Raw genomic sequence first — 17,850 nt, 5'->3', positions numbered from 1 at the left:
TCATGCCCAGCTCACTCTCCTTCTTGCTTCTTTGGTACCATCACTGGGTGTCATCTGGTCTTCAGACTTTCAGCCTGGACTTTTCAGAGCTACTTGGCCCCTAACTTATTGCTTATTTGGAAAATCTTCAAAAAAAAAAAAAAAAAAGACTTGTTACTGTGTATAAAGCACCACCATTTGTCTGAAATTTTTTACATGTGTTTGATCTAAAAATTTTAAATCTAAAAGATAGATAGACTGGTTTATATAAGAAGTCCGTATCAAGTTCCAATCTGTAGAGAAATTAGTTTTATACGGGGAGCCTTTATGAGGTTGTGGAAAACATTCTGACTTTAAAGCCAAAGGCATCTTGCTCCTTGAGAGCAGCGGTTTGAAAGCAGGGGAGATAAACAAGAGCACTCTGCCCAGATTCAGGGTCCAATCTCAGCACCTGCTCCGCTACCCATGTTCTACTTTTATTTCTTTAAACTACGACGGTCCTCGGTGGTCCTCAGATTGCTTTCTTCTTCTGGTTTCATGCCCTTGTTGTTTCAACACTGGAGGGCTCCCTTATTTCTGTAATGTCAACAGTGCAGTTAAAATAATGTGCCTTGGAAGGGCGCCTGAGTGGCTCAGTTGATTAACCGTCTGACTCTGGCTCAGGTCATGATCTCACAGTTCGTGGGTTAGAGCCCCACGTCGGGCTCTGTGCTGACAGCTCAGAGCCTGGAGCCTGCTTCAGATTCTGTGTCTCCCTCTCTCTCCGCCCCTCCCCTGCTCACTCTCTGTCTCTCAAAAATGAATAAATGTTTAAAAAATTAATTAAAAAAATAATGTGCCTTGGAGTTTATCCAAATACATACGTGTTTTGCTTCAGGAATTTTTGAGAATGTAGTCCTCCATCCACATCCAGTAGCAGAATTCCCTGATTCAACATACTTGCTCTAGAATCTTACGGAAATTTAACTACTTAAGTTTATGGACCTGGATTTGTCTCTCAGCATCTACGGCCATACCACCGTGAACGCGCCCGATCTTGTCCGGATTTGTCTCTCAGCTCTGCCAGCTATTATCTCTAGAGTGATTTGGGTAAAACATGTAATCTTTTTAAACCTCAATTTCCCTATTGGTGGAGTAGGTACAATAATACCTTTAAAATAATATAAAGCTGTTGCAATGATTAGTGTAATGGTGATAAGTACTTCACAAAGTGCCTGGCATATAAATCTTAACTGAATGCTCAATAAATTTTAAGCATTTTTATTTTTACTGTTAAAGATGTGATCTTTTGTAACCTAGGTGGTAAACCTTTCACAGTCTAGTTCTTTATCTATGAAATGAAAATTTCATGTTTCTTGGAATTATTTGAGAGAACAAATGCAAAGCACCTAATATAGTACCTGGCACATAGAAAGCACCCAATAAAGATGAACAATTATTATTATTTATGGTAACTATGAAAAAAGCAATAGGATATGCATAACACTCTTGTCTGCACTGCTTTAGTAAACATTAAGTTGGTAATGAAGATGATATCTTGCTACATTAAAAAATAAGCTTGGAGAGATTTGATGAGTAGCTTCTAATATAGCAATACCTTTATTAAACTCTATGTGTCAGTGCCTTCTACCCCTCACTCCTCTTGGCTCTTGGAATGCTCAGTTGCATAAGGCAACATTAGAATACAATCACCTTCATCTGCTTAAAAAAAAAAAAATTCTGGGATTGAAAAGCAATGGCCTTTGTCTCCACTACATAAATTCGAAGGGAACAGATGACAATATTCACTGCACATCTGAAATGAAATTTATTTGATAGATGTGTCTAACTGCATATTATTCTAATTTTATGTCTTAATGTTTTGGGTCGGCTTTACATTTCTTTTCTTACTAATTTATATAAATTATTATATTTTATTGGCTCTGATTGGCTTTGTGTACACCTTTTTTCCTCCGTGGAATTAGTCTTTATGTCTACATTTGAGATTTTTTTTTAATTGTTTCTAAACTGAAGTTATTCCTTGCTGTTTCCAGGACCTGATTAGGGATTAGAAGACATGTATTTTAGTTTTGTCCCTGCCATGACTAGCTGCCTAACCTGGAGTAAATCATTTGCTCTCTCTCTGGGTCTCAGTCCTCTTACTAATCAATGGGGGAGCTTGATTAAGTGCTCTGTAATCTCCATTCCAGCTCTATCAATATGTGATTCTCTGCCTTGTAGGTGATGTCCTACCTGGCGTGTAAAATACCTACCTGAATATGTTAAGATTGAGAAAATGCAGGTTGTACAGTATCTCAACCCCTTCATATAGGGCTTGGTGTTCCAATGAGTTCCAGCGGCGATTATGTCCTTTTGCAAGGGAGGTTGAAAAGCAGGACTCTGCCAACTAACATTTCCTCAAGGCAGGTGAAAGGGCTGCTTCTCCTGATCACTAACTGGAATAAGGCAACTTCGGTAAGCAATCTGGATTGGGTTTCAGTGGGGTCGCCTCCACAAAGCATTAGCAGCAGTCGTGTGGGAACTTGATTAGGGGTCCAAATGCCAGAACAAGGTCCAGAGTCTGGTAGAATGGACTCGTGCTAGGCCTGACAGTAGGCTACCTTCCAGGTGGAAAAGAACATTAGTTGAGATGGTGAAGTCTGTGGGGAAGTGCCCACATTCCTTGTCCCTTAAAACACTCCCGGGAGGAGGTTGGTGAGTGGGACAGAGTTGCTGGATGGTTGTTACCATGCGCCCTTTGACAGCGGGACTCGAACTGTCTATACAACGCATCTTTCTCTTCGGAAATTCTTGATTCTTTTAACTAGAGAAAGTTAGATTAAAGGACCGTCAAGTCAGTCTCGAGTGCCTCACGAAGGGAAAAAGACCAGAGATTCCGGCAAGAGGGAGAGAGCAAACACAGCTAACTAAACACCTGCCTACCCGCCTAGCCAGTGGGTCAGTTCCCGGCGTGGAGGAGGGACCGCGCAGGTCGCTTGAGCGCTCTTCGCCAATCAGCGGCGTAGAAATGTTTCAGAGGCATTGATTGGCTCAACTGCTGGGCGCGCTCAGGGACTTAGAGCTGCAGTTGGCTGAGGCGTTGCCGTGGCGACAGGTCGCGCACAGGCGCATCGCACACAGGTAGAGGCCAGGTGGCTGCTAAGCAACAGCAAACATTCCCGGGTACTGTCAGCTCTCTGCTACCAGACCTGGATTTGCTGTCTCTGGAGACCCTCGGCGGCGGCGGCTGTGGCTGCTCAAGACTGACTTGGTAAGTCCTGAGGAATCCAACTGTGGGGCTGGGCTCCAGCTTCTAAGCCAGCGACAGCTTGGCTTTCTGAGCACATAAGGAAAGGCAAGAGAGGCAGAAAAAGTCAGTGGAAGGGCGTTTGGTGGTCATTTGCTACCTATCTATTATTTTAGAGGAGTGGAAGGTGAGGAATAGAGATCTCAGGAGTCTTGTCCAAGATCTCACACGGAGTGGTCACATCCAAACCTGCGCTAAACAATGTGGTTAACTACTAACCACAGGTGCGAGTCGGGGCTGAGATCTGCTCTAAATGTGAAGTACACACCGGATTTCGAAGACGTTGTAACAATGAGATAAGACATTGATAAGTTTTATATCGATTACATGTTGAAATGAGAATAGTTTTGGATATGTTAAATAAAGCACGTTATTAAAATTCATTTCACCTGTTCCCTTTTTGGGGGTGTTTTTTTAAAAAAATATGGCTACTTGAAAAGCTTCAATTTTTTAATGTTGTTTTTAATTTATTTTTGAGAGAGAGACAGCGTGAGCAGGGGAGGGCCAGAGAAAGAGGGAGACACAGAATCCGAAGACAGGCTCCCGACTCTGAGATTTCAGCACAGAGCCCATCGCGGGGCTCCAACCCAGGAACCGTGAGATCATGACCTGAGCCGAAGTTGGACGCTCAACAGACTGAGCCACCCAGGCGCCCCTTGAAACACTTTAATTGTGTAGAAGATTTAGATTGAAACATAGACCTGCTGACACCCGTTTCAAGACCTTATATGCTATTGTTGGGGGTTGGGGGTGATGGTAGGGTACAGAGCCGATGGCCAAGAAAGAATTCTTGAAGACATCTTTGGTGCAAAAAGGTGATTTTATTAAAGCACGGGGACAGGACCCATGGGCAGAAAGACTGATCATATACCTTCAGGTTGAGAAGGGGTTAGGGACAGCGTAAGTCTCTAAGAAATTTTGTAAGCAAGGTTTCCAGGGCCTTGAAGGGCTAGCTGTTGTTAGGAAAACGGCATTATTTATTGTTTAATAAAACCTCAGTCATGATACCCTTCAGATGTATATCAGGGGCCATATGCTTGGAGTGTAATTGTCAACATATACTTAGGGGTTAAAGATAAAGAAGGTTTGCAAAGGAACTTTTATGTGTTTAAGGAGACTCACAAGTTCCTAGGGGGTCAGGATAATGTTAAACCAAGAGTCTCTTTTACCCCTAGCAAAGTGTCATCACTGAGGCAGCTGAGCACCTAGAGAAAGGTCACTCTGCCTGTTTGAAGGACTTGTCAATGGCCTGTAGGCAGTAAGGAAATTTAATTTTTCATTTGCCTTCGTTTCCCACATCACCATGGCAAGCTTACATCTTGATGAGGGTGATATTAGGGCTCCAGGAAACGGAGTATAAGGTTTCTGGAGATTGGGCTATGGGTAAAATTGCCTTTTTCTTGCAGTTTACTAAGTTATCTGTAAACTGAAGGAGGCTCCTGTCCTGCATGACTGTGATCTCTAGCAGTCAGCCATTTGCTTTCTTTCCATTCCTTTGCTCTCCGGCAGCCAGGAGTGTCCGAGGAATATCACATGTATCCCACCTCGGGGAGCAGGGTGCTGTTAGCCTGTAACATTGCTCTCAGCTTGTCTTAATGCTCCCTCATCACTATGGTACTATTTTGGTACCATTTTGAAGGGAAGTATCTGCCTGCATCTGGTGGGGTGGGAGTGAGTAGTCATGAGGACGTAAGACCACTACCAAAGGTTCCCAGTCCTAGTGTTCTAGGACCTTGCTACTCAAAATATATGAATCAGAATGTGCATTTTCACGATTTCCTCAGGAGATTCGCATGCATATAAAAGCCCCAGGAGCACTGTTTTAGGATTTAGTCCACAGATCTCCCCCCCCCCCAACTTCGTTGTTATTTGATTTTGTTTTTTGAGTACCTAGGCTGTATTTCTCAGAATGCCTACATTAGAGTTACCTGCATTTTGAGCAAGCTTCCCAGGAGATAGTTGGCATATTCAAGTGTGAAGAACATCGATCTCAATACTAACTGCATTTCTTTTCATCCTTCAAAATCTAGACTAATATGGTCCCCAAATCAGTGGCATCTTCAGCAGTAGCATCACCCTGGAACCTGTTAGAAATGCAAATTCCTGGATCCCACCCCAGCTACAGGGCTTCTCGAAGGCCAGGCATTTTCATTTCTCTGATTCAAGCCCTCAGTTTGGGAAGAATGGGTAACTTTGTGCGTTTTCTTTGGAGGCCAGCAAATTCAGCTCTCCCTGGTTCTTAAGTCACTTTCACTAGACCCACTTCCCCTGTTCTTTTGCTCGACTTTTCATTTTTCTTTTCCTGACCCTACACTTTCCAGGAGTGAGGATGGCATTTCACACCTCAGCGAAAGATGCCAAGCTGAAAGATATTGAAGAGCTTGAGGAAAACGCTGTCCTTGAAAGACTGAACAGTATACAAGCAAAGGGAAGACTGAGTTTTATAGTACCCACAGAAAATCAATCTGACACACAATTCCTGACATTTAGGCACATTACAAAAGCTCAAGAGAAAACAAGAAAACGACAGCAGCCTATAAAACTAGAGCCTCTGGTAAGTTCAAAAACCAGCATGTTAGACACTTTGGCTCAGAGGACGTTGCAAAATTGCTATGGGGGGATGGAAGTCATTTCTAGATGCTTAATTAGCAAAGAAGGAATGAAAGCCTAAAAGTTAAAAATTTGTTTATCCCCCAATGTTCATAACAGCACTCTCCACAATAGCTAAAACAAGGAAAGAGCCTAAGTGTCCATCAACAGATGAATGGATCAAGAAGATGTGGTTTATCTATACCATGGAATACTACATGGCAATGAGAAAGAATGAAATCTGGCCATGTGTAGCAACAGGGATGGACCTTAAGGGTGTTATGCTGAGCGAAATAAGTCAGGCAGAGAAGGACAAATATCATATGTTTGCACGTATAGGAGGATTAGGAGGAACTTGACGGAGGAACAACGGGGAGAAGAAGGGCGGAAATGGTGGGGGAAAGGGAGAGAGGCAAACCATGAGAGACTCTTGAATGCTGACAAAAACTGAGGACTGATGGATGTTGGGGGGAGGGGTGTTGGGCATGGAGGAGGTCACTTGTGGGGATGAGCACTGAGTGTTATGTGGAAACTAATTTGACAATAAACTATTTGTAAAAAAAAATAAATAAAAATAAAGAAGCCACCTAACAACACTTAAAAAAATTTGTTTATCAAGTTGTAAACCCTATAAACATTTATTCAAAACAAAATACCGAGTTCTAGGCAACTGTTCAAGGTGAGGGGATACAGTGGTGAGCAAAGTAGTGAGTAGCAGATAAATCCTCTCTAGGATAATGTACAATACAGATACTTAACTATATTAGTTGTCAGGCTCTTTTAGATATTAGGGTACCATTTAATACTGGTACCTTCAGGAAGAGTAATATACATAGTTATATACATATAGTTATGTCATTTTATTACTTTTAAAGTAAATGCCTAGTATCCTGAAAATTTTTGTGCTTTGAAAATACTTAATTTTAAGAATCCATTTATGTCCTTGGCTAATTCTAAATCCGTGTAGAGGAGCAATGAAAGTGCACAAGGTAAAAAGTGAAAGTTACCGGGGCGCCTGGGTGGCTCAGTCGATTAAGTGTCTGACTTCGGCTCAGGTCATGATCTCACAGTTCGTGGGTTTGGGTCCCGCATCAGGCTCTGTGCTGACAGCCAGCTCAGAGCCTGGAGCCTGCTTCAGATTCTCTATCTCCCTCTCTCTCTCTGCCCCTCCCTTACTCATGCTCTGTTTCTGTCTCAAAAATAAATAAGCAAAAATTTTTTTTAAAAAAAGTGAAAGTTACCACTCCTGCCCTCTAACATTAACTACTTACTGCTGTCAGTGGTTGCCCTTCGGGTTGTTTATATGTTTATTTAAGTGTGTGTGTGTGTGTGTGTGTGTGTGTGTGTGTGTAAAAACATTGACATCTTTAAAATAAGATTATACCGTACATACTGATCTTCAAAGTGCTTATTTCACTTAAACATACAGAAATTTTTCTAATCCATGCAAAATGAATGATCTTTTCTAACAGCAGCATTGTTTTTCTGTTACTATATTATGGATGTGCCATAATATAGTAATCATTAACTGGTGGATTTAGTATGAAGCTTTTTACACTTATTTCTTTGTAACATATTTACCTTCACTTGGCAAAAGTGTATCGTTAACCCTTAGTGATTAAAGTTGTTCTGTCTGTCTTCAGGGCAATTAATTCTTGCATATTAAATGTTCATTATGTACCTACTATGCACCAGGCATTGAGGCATGCACTGGGAATATAGCAAGAAACAAAGCAGATGAGATGCCTGTTGACATTCTAGTAACCTTAAATAAATAGACCGAACAATTTCATGTAATGATCGGTGTTATTAAGAAAATAATACAGGGAATGTGGTGGAAACAAAAGGCAGGCTACTTTAGATTGTGTTAACTACAAAGGTGTCTTTAAGGGAATGTCATCTGAGTAAGTCTATAGCCTGGATCACCTGCCAGACACATGAGTGGAAAAGCCATTGGAGGACTCCAGTCCCCAGCCTTTGACCTGCCACAGCTGACACTCTGATGGAGCAGAGGCAGCCTGCCTCCAGTGAGTTCTGCCTAAATTGTAGATTTTTGAGCAAAATAAATGGAGGTATTTCTTAAGTCACTAAGTTTGATGCTGTTTGTTATGTACTAATAGAGGACTAGAGCGATATAAGTAATACATGAATATGGTAATTCATGCAGTTTTCATAAGTAATTTATTCATAAGGAATAAGGTGAAAACTACCTGAATTTCCATCATGCAGAGAGAAAGTAGCTTTGTATTCAAGTGACTGGTTTCATGTGTATGGGTATCTGTAGTTTGTTTTGTTTATATAGAGTTGCTACTATGGTTTGTTCTTTTTATGATCACTACCCCTTCTCTCTACTACCCCCATTTCCTTCCCTGCCTTTCTCTCTTCCCCTTCATTTTCCGCTTCTCCTCCCTCTCCCTCTTCCCCATTCTTCCTCACTCCTGCCCCTGCTTTCTTGTTCTACTCTTCTTTGATATTTTTTCCTTACTTGTAATTCTGTGATCTCCAACCCCCTTGTCTATAAGGTTTTCAACAATCTAGTGTATATCTCTTCTTGCCTTTCTCCATGCTCAGTTTTATGCACATGGATAAACACACACAAAATGCATATTTAGGCTTTTGGATATTTGTTTTACAACATAAACATGTTGCTACATGTTGCTTTTTGTACCTAAATATGCATTATAGGACTTGTTCAAAGTCAGATGATATTTCTATAACATGTTCTTTTTAATGGTTGCCTGTCCCATTAAAGGGTCCCAATGCGTGAATATTCCATAACTGATGAAACCATCCTCTTTTGGGACATTTATTTTACAAATATTTGCAGTGGTACAGCAAATCACTTTATTATCCATCTGTACCGGTGCCTGTATTCTTGTGGGATAAAGTTCCATGATTGGTACTATTGGGTTGAAGGGAAAAAATGTATACTTTTGATTCACACACATTTTACTTGAGGACCAGTTTCTCAAACCAGTGCACATGTGCTGCCTAAATTAAATTTCACTTTCACCCTTTCTGAGGTTTTCCTGTAATATCTTCCAGACTTTTGCTGCCTGGATGGGGTGGCTGAAGCTGCACCCTCACACCGGCTGCTGCTAATCATCTCTGTGGGGTTGCCAGTGAGGGTTCTGTTCTTCTTATCTGTATTGGGCTTTATTTTCTCTCCACTGACCACCACTTTATACTCATTATGTTGACAGACAGCATTTCCTCACATTTTCTTCTTTATTTTTGTACTTTCATATTTAAAGCTTTCACTCAGGTGAACTTTTAAATCTGGTGTGAGGAAAAGGACTAACATTTTCTTCGAAATGCTTTGCTAGCACCACATTTTCCCCACCAAATTAAAACACCACCTTTATCATGTATAAACTTCTCACTTGTCATGTATAAAATAACAAGATCTATTTACAGATCTTGATTCCTTTCTCTACTGATCTAACCACATTGTTTTGATTACCATGAGTACATTTTGATAAGTGGAAGACAATTGGTTCCTTGCCATTCTTATTTTTTATATATTCTCCATTTTAGGTAGTTATTCTTCTATATAAACTTTAAAATTTATCCTTCTTAGATAAGTAATTCATTTAAAAATGTTCAGAAGTTACACAATTAAAGTCTGTTTTCTACCACTGCCCCTTATCCATTCAGCTTCCTACTGCAGAGGCAACCAATGATAAGAGTGTGCTGTGTATTCTTTCAGAGATGCACTATGCTGTCTAAGCCTAAGCTAGAATAACAAACAAGCTTAGCTGCCCCTTGCTTTCTTCATTTAATACATAACTTGGAGATCATTTTATAACCGTTCAAAAGTTCTTTTATATCAATTTGCTTTATAGTTCATAATATCATATCATAGATGAATATACCATGGTTTATTTAGTAAGCCCCAAATTTATAGATTAGGTTTTTAAAATAGTATTTTTATGATAACAGTGTTACAGTGAATAATCTTGTACATATGCCATCTCTTACATGTGACATTCCATCTGTAGGCAGACTTCCTAGAAATGGAATTGCCAACTCAAGACATATGTACGTTTGTAATTTTGGTTAGTAAATGTTGCTTCAGTAATAGAAGAAAAATGCTATTTCAGGGTAGCTTTAATTTGAATTTCTTTCTTGAAAAAGGTTGAACATCTTTTCATATGTTTAGAAATTATTTTTCTCTCTGTGAAATATATGGATCTTCATGTCTTATTTTCTAACTGGACAGTTGGTGTTTTCCTTATTGATTTGCATGAGCTCTTCCTATATTAGGAAATAAGCCCCTTATCTGTGATAAGCATTATAAAAATTTTCAAGTTTTTAAAAAATTCCTAACTTTTATGTAATTGAGTTTATATCTTCTGAGTTTTATGTAATACTTAGGCCCTACACTTAGCAGATTGTAAAAATAAAATTATCTAGTGACGTCTTAGATACTTTTCTTTAAAAATTACTTTGAGATTATTTTTATGTTGCATTTAAATCTTTGATCTATTCACAGTTTTTCCCAGTGTAATGAATGAGAGGATCCGACTTTCCCCCTAATAACTATCCAGTTGTTTCATTATTATTTATTGTATAATATTATTTTCCTAAAAGTATCACCTTTATTATAGACTCAATTGCCCTTTATATTTTGGAGTCTGTTGCTGGATTTTCTACTCCGATCCATTGATCTGTTTTCCTATTCATGTGTCCAGAATACACAGTTTTAATTATTGTCATTTTATAACTATTTATTTATTTATTTATTTATAATGTTTACTTATTTTTGAGAGAGGGAGAGAGAGAAAGAAAGAGCACAAGCAGGGAGGGACAGAGAGAGAGGGAGACATAGAATCTGAAGCAGGCTCCAGGCCCTGAGCTGTCAGCACAAAGTCCAACTTGGAGCTCAAACCAACGGACCATGAGATCATGTCCTGAGCTGAAGTCAGATGCTTAACTGCCTCAGCCACCCAGGCGCCCTTTAGTTTTATAAGATTTTAATATCTGGTAGGGCTAGTCTTTCCTGAACACTTGTTTCCCCCCCCCCTCCAGAACTTTTGTGGCCATTCTCTATCATTATTTTTATGTATTAAATTTAGAATCAGTTTGTCTAATGTCCAATCTATCCTGTCAGGATCATATTAAATTTATAGATTAACTTACAATCAACATTTTAAATAATTGATTTTCCAAATCAAGAACAAAATAGAATTTCATTTGTTTGCTTTTTCTTTTATGACTATCAGGAGTGTTTTAAAGTTTTCTTCATATGACTTTTACTTGTTTCTTATTAAGTTTATTAACAGGTTTTATTTCTGGATGCTAATTTTGTGTTAGTTATTCTGTTTATTTTCTCAAGCATTTCAGGTAAACAAATTATCTGATAATAATGACACTTTTGCCACCTTATTTCTAATTTTTGTTTTTATACTGTGTCTTTGAACTATTGCATTGGCTAATACCTATAGCATATTAGAAATGATAGTGGGGACAGTAGATATTTTTGTCTTTCTCCTGAGATTAGTAGGAATGTTTCTAAGTGTTACCCCTTTAAGCATGATATTAGCCATTGAGATTTTTTTTTAGTGTTTTTATTTAATTAATTATTTATTTTTTACAAATAGTTTCTTGTCAAATTAGTTTCCACATAACACCCAGTGCTCATCCCCACAAGTGCCCTCCTCCATGCCCATCCCCCCTTCCCCCCACTTTAGTGTTTTATTTTTGAGAGAGAGACAGAGACAGAGCATGAGTAGGAGAAGAGCAGAGAGAGAGGGAAACACAGAATCTGAAGCAGGCTCCAGGCTCTGAACTGTCAGCACAGAGCCTGACTCTGGGCTCGAACTCAGAGTGGTGAGATCATGGCCTGTGCCAAATCAGATGCTTAACTGTCTGAGCCACCCAGGTTCCCCTAGACATTGAGAGTTTTAAGGAAGGATCTATCCTTTCTTGATTAATGTTTTTATAAAAAATAGATTTTTATTAAAAAATCATAAATAGGGGTGCCTGCCTGTTTCAGTCGGAAGAGCATGTGACTCTTGATCTCAAGGTTGTAAGTTCAAGCCCCATTTTGGGTATAGAGGTTACATAAACAAATAAACTTTACAAAGTCATAAATAGATTTTTATCAAAATAGTTGAATTTTATCAAATGCCTTTTTGATATATATGAAGATAAGCACGGCATTTGCTCCATAACTAACATTTGTCATTTCCTTATACTTTTGTAGTTTTTGTTTTAATTCTACATGAGATTTTATAGTTTGCTATAATAAGGTCCTTTTTTTGTTAAATGAATTCTTAAATATTGTAGTTTTAGTTTTTTTTCTCTATTGTGATCCAGTTTCTGTTTTAGTACAGAGAGCAGCAAATGGACTTTATGTGTTTACTTTGTAACAGAAACCTCACCAATGTTGTTTTCAATCCTTATTGCTACTTTAGTAGTTAGCTTTTCATTTTTAATGTATATAATATCACTGAGAGATGATTTTGCCTTTCTTTCCTAGTGTTTACACCAATTACTTTATTTTTTAGATTAGGGATCACTGTGGCCCATGGGTCAAATCCAGTCCTGGAAGCTGTTTTTGTAAATAATGTTGTATCCATTTATTTTCATATCATCTAAGGCTGCTTTTGTGCTTGAATAATAGAGTAGTTGTGACAGAGACCATATGGCTCACAAAGCCTAAAATATTTACTGTCTGGTCCTTTACAGAAAAACTTTAGTGACCGCTGTTCTAGATGCTTCATTTTGAGAATTGAAAACAAAAGGTGATAGTGAAAATAGTGATCTTGTTCTTGATTTTCATAATAGCTTTAGGATTTTACTGTTTAGGGCGATTGAGGTTTGCTTCTGATTTTGCTAAATAGCTAAGTTTTCCTCTGTTTCTGTTTTATTATTATGAAAATTTCAAATATACAAAATGCTACAAAGAGGAATATAATAAATAAGTATGTGTACCCAAAATAATAATGTTAACTTTGCTTAGTTTGATTCAATATCTATTTTTATTTTTAATTTATTTTGTTCTTTCATATATTTATTTATTTATATTGAGAGAGACAGAGACAGAGGAAGTGGAGGGCAGGCAGAGAGAGAGAGAGAGAGAGAGAGAGAATCCCAACAGGTTCCACACTACCGGCAAAACTGTGAGATCATAACCTGAGCCAAAACCAAGAGTTGGATGCTTAACAGATTGAGCCACCCAGGTGCCCCGATTCAGTATCTATTTTTAAAGGAATGTGATAAATACATTTCAAATACTTTTCATATCCCATTTTAATCTCAGTGTCCTGTTTCCTTTCTTGGAGGTGATCACTATTAGGGTTTATATGAATCCATCTAATTTTTTGTATTTTTGGTACTTTACTTGAAAAATTCAATGTCTCTGAACATTTTATTATAAAAGGTTTCAAATATGCAGAAAAGTTGAAAGAATACTAAAATGAATATTTCTATACCATCCACCTAGATTCAAAAGTTGTTAGCATTTTGCCATATTTGCTTTCTTTCTCTCTGTGTATGCTTATTACTTTATTATTTAAAAGTAAATTGTAAGGGACTTTTTAAAGCTGAAATTAAAGCGCACTAGTTAGTAACAAGAAAACATGACAGTATAAAACTCTCTGGCAAAGGTGAATATATAGTACTTCAGAGTAATGTAAAGGTGGTGGATTAATCTCTTATTTATAAAGCTAGTTGAAAGTTAAAAGACAAGAGGGGCGCCTGGGTGGCTCAGTCAGTTAAGCATCTAACTCTGGCTCAGGTCATGATCTCATGGTTCGTGGGTTTGAGTCCTGTGTTGGGCTCTGTGTTGACAGCTAGCTCAGGGCCTGGAGACTGCTTCAGATTCTGTGTCTCCCTCTCTCTCTGACCCTCCCCTGCTCACACTGTCTCTCTCTCTCTCAGAAATAAATGAAACATTAAAAATTAAAAAAAAAAAGAAAGTTAAAAGAGAAGAGTAGTAAAAATAACTATAACTGCAGTACTTGTTATGAATACACAAGATAAAAAGATATAAACTGTGGTATTAAATGTTGATGGAGGTTCCCTTTTCTCCACATTTTCACCAACATTTATTATCTTTTTGATTATAGGCATTCGGACAAATGTGAGGTGATATCTCATTGTAGTTTTGACTTGCAATTCTCTAATGATTAATGTTGAGCATCTATTCATGTACTTTCTGGCCATCTGTATGTCTTCTTTGGAAAAAATATGTATATACAGATCCTCTTCCCATTTTTCAATTGGATTGTTTTGTTTTTGCTATTGAGTTGTAGAAGTTCTTTATATATTTTGGGACTTAACCCCCTGTTATATTGGCACATATTTTGTCTCACTTGGTAGATTGCCTTTTTATTTTGTTGATGGTTTCATTTGCTATGCAGAAGCTTTTCTCCCCCTTCTTACCTTGTGATTCTGGTCTGTGTTGATTTTCCACATTGATATAGCTGAGATCCTCCTGCCTCCATCTCTGGTCTTTTCCTTTCTAGGGTGAGTGGCTCAAGAGGGATTTATTTTTTTTTCTTTTATAGTTTATTGCCAAGTTGGTTTCCATGTAACACCCAGTGCTCATCCCAACAAGTGCCTTCCTCCATGTCCATCATCCCCCCCCCCAACACCCATCAGTCCTCAGTTTGTTCTCAGTATTCAAGAATCTCTCATGGTTTGCCTCCTTCCCTCTCGTCAACTATTTTCTCCCCTTCTCCTCCCCCATGGTCCTCTGTTAAGTTTCTCCTGTTCCACTTACAAGTGAAAACATATGGTATTTGTCCTTCTCTGCCTGACTTATTTTGCTCAGCATAACACCCTCAAGGTCCATCCATGTTGCTACAAATGCCCAGATTTCATTCTTTCTCATTGCCATGTTTAGATAAACCACATCTTCTTGATACATTCATCAGTTGATGGACATTTAGGCTCTTTCCATGATCTGGCTGTTGTTGAAAGCGCTGCTATGAACATGTGCCCCTATGCATCAGCACTCCTGTATCCCTTGGGTAAATTCCTAACAGTGCTATTGCTGGGTCATAAGGCAGTTCTATTGTTAATTTTTTGAGGAAACCCCACACTGTTTTCCAGAGCGGCTGCACCAGTTTACATTCCCACCAACAGTGTAAGAGGGTGCCCATTTCTCCACATCCTCACCAGCATCTATAGTCTCAAGAGGGATTTTTAACCAAAACCAATTATAATTTACACATACATGAAAACTTAACAGCATTTCCTATGCTTACTCTCAAGCTTTTCTTTCTCTCTCTATTTATAAGAGATTAGCTATCATGCTAAAATCATAATGTTTAGAGGGGTACCTGGGTTGCTCAGTGGGTTGAGCATCCAGTGAGTTTTGGCTCAGGTGATAATCTCACAGTTTTCCGGGTTCGAGCCTCATAGCGGTTCTGTGCTGGCAGCAAGGAGCCTGCTTGGTATTCTCTCTCTCCCCCTCTCTATGCCCCTCCCCTGCTCACACTCTCTCTGTCTCTATCATAATAAATAAATAGGCTTAAAAATAAATAAATAAATAAATAAATAAAATCATAGTGCTTAGAAACTTAAAGCCATTATGGTGAGTTTCTTGCTTTAGTGTATTGTGTTGAATACTAAGTTTTATTACCTTAATCTGAAATTATATTAGCCTAACATAATGCCACAACTTCTTTTATTTTTTGCCACAATTTCTTTTAGATCTCCAACCAATTATGGCTATGGGAATTGATTAATTACTTTTGGGTCCAGTGCAAGAATTGTACAATCCTTCTCACAATAACTGTTGTAGTGAATGGTGGGATTTGTAATCCACAATTACTGAGTATGTGATCTCATGCCTCTGAGCCCTTTCTGTCATAGCCTTACCCTTATAAGTATTCATTGTTAATTAAAGGACAGAATTAATAGAAACCAAATAGAAAAGTCTTAGTCTTGTAATAGACCATGGTCAGACTGTGGTGATAGCTATCACAATGATTGTGATTGGATAGAAAATAACTCCAGGAGTAACTCCAAAGTGCATGTTATAAGAATAAGACAAGTTTCTCATTAACATTAAAGAAATTAACATGTCTCTTTATTCCCCAAAGCCAGTGCTAAAAATCTACCAAGATCATAAAAAGCCAGAATACATATATGAACAGAACCGACTTCAGTTAATCTCTTCTGGAATCATAAAACCTCGAAGCACTGAAGAAAGAAGTTCTGCCAAATTATCTATTCAGTTTCTTGGGCCTCGAGATACTGTGGGAAGGAAAAAAAAGGTATACTATTAAAGTACTTAATTAATCCTTTCAATTAAGTTTTAGTTTTCCTATAGCATTGCTAACATACTTTTAACTCATAAGAACAGTTGCAGACTTTTTCTCTATCAGGTTGCACGATGGATACAGTACTTCTCAGTTCTTACTCAAGGAAAAATTTGGACAGTAGAGGAAAATCATAAAGGAAAACTTCCAGCATTTGTACAATGTCCCCTGATCTTCTTTTACATATTAAGATATAACAGTGTTTAAATCTTATTTTACCTTTTATGAAATTTTCATCATTAGTACCCAAAATGACAATCTTTTGAAGACCTTGGTGAAGGGCAATAAAACAGAAACTGAACCAGCTAGAAAGATAACTTTTGTAATTGGTGAGTTGTAGAGTGAGAAGGTGGCTTGCAAGGAGTCAGTGAATAGTAACTCCAGGGAGAAATCACCAGAGCATGGCTTTCTATAAATACATTAGACAATTAAACAAAGGAATGGAAGTGGGAGAACATGTGGACACACTCACAGTAAAAATGCCAATAGACCCAATAATTCTCTGAGCTTTTTATTGAGAGAATCCTTCGAGACTTGTTGAACATTTCAGTGCCAGTTATATTTCAGAGTTCTAGAAAGGAAGAGATGAAGACAGGCTTCATCCTCAAAGATTTCAGAGTCTTTTGGTGGCCACATGGACAAGTGAATATTCCAGGTCAGGGGGTGTGTGATGAGAGCTCTGGTTGGTCATTTAAGGTACAAAATCCCGGAGAACTGAACAGAAGGGAGAGCTTGTACCGGTGGTGAGAGGGCTGGTCAGGGAAGGAAAAGCCATCGGAAATGGCATTAATAAGTTCAGAATACTGAATGGAAAGTTAGGAAGGCAGATAAGGTGGGAGAGTGGTGGGCTTGAGAAGCCAGCTGGAAGAGGCTCACTGTGGGTGTGGGTGAGATCACCCTGAAAGAATATCACATGATCAGTTATATGAAATTATAAAGCCTGTTAGTTTAGTTTCTGTGAAGTAGGAAAGGAGAATAGGCTATCTTAAGTAGAGCCAAGAAATAACTGATTGCCTGTAAATTAGCTTATCTGGTATAAAGTGGGCATCATGATGTTGAATTTTAAAGAAGAGGAGCGAAATTGTGCACATCTGGGATGAAGGGAGGAGGCTAAAAGGGAATGTTAAATTGTGTGTAATGCTTGGTTGTAGCTGTAACTAAGTGAAGAATTCAGTAAGAGCCAAGGGTTGAAGGGAAATATGGAAGAAAGGAGATATTCCATATAAAAGGCAAAGGTACTTATTCTGAGAAAAGTGTCATTTGGGGGGGGGGGGGTATTGATTTCTTAGAATGAGTTTAGAATGGAAATGCACCAGTAAGGATTCCCTGAGAGATGAAAGAAGGCAGTTGGAGGCTTTGCTTCTGGTAACTAAGGAAGATTGCCTTATGAAATTGGACTGAACATCCATTATAGAGAACACTACAGGTGTTGTACACTTTACGAATAAATGCTTCTTTTGTTCACTTTCCCCCACAAAATCTGAACTTATGTGGCTGCTTAAACTGCATCACATCTTCACATTGAGTTACATAATTGGAAGTAAGTGTGCAGCTGAAAATATACAGGCCTATGTTGAAGAAATCTTGCATGTAGAAGGCAGTAAAACTCCATGGAATACTACATGGCAATGAGAAAGAATGAAATCTGGCCATGTGTAGCAACATGGATGGACCTTGAGGGTGTTATGCTGAATGAAATAAGTCAGGCAGAGAAGGACA

General features: G+C 38.5%; 1 protein-coding gene across 1 annotated transcript in view; it reads left to right on the top strand.

Moving 5' to 3' along the window:
• The first annotated feature begins 3,209 nt into the window (after nt 1-3,209).
• The window catches only part of DNAH6 (dynein axonemal heavy chain 6), a 215,350-nt gene continuing 200,709 nt past the window's right edge, over nt 3,210-17,850 (top strand). Inside the window, exons 1-3 of the mRNA XM_039217619.1 lie at nt 3,210-3,229; nt 5,587-5,819; nt 15,913-16,086. Of these exons, the coding sequence (XP_039073550.1) occupies nt 5,595-5,819; nt 15,913-16,086 (399 nt within the window). The 5' untranslated portion in view covers nt 3,210-3,229; nt 5,587-5,594. The remainder of the gene's footprint in view (nt 3,230-5,586; nt 5,820-15,912; nt 16,087-17,850) is intronic.

Source organism: Hyaena hyaena, unplaced genomic scaffold (genome assembly GCF_003009895.1).
Source record: "Hyaena hyaena isolate Hyena2069 unplaced genomic scaffold, ASM300989v1 scaffold_699, whole genome shotgun sequence".
Taxonomy (NCBI): Eukaryota; Metazoa; Chordata; class Mammalia; order Carnivora; family Hyaenidae; genus Hyaena; species Hyaena hyaena.
This window is presented reverse-complemented; position numbering and strand designations above follow the sequence as displayed.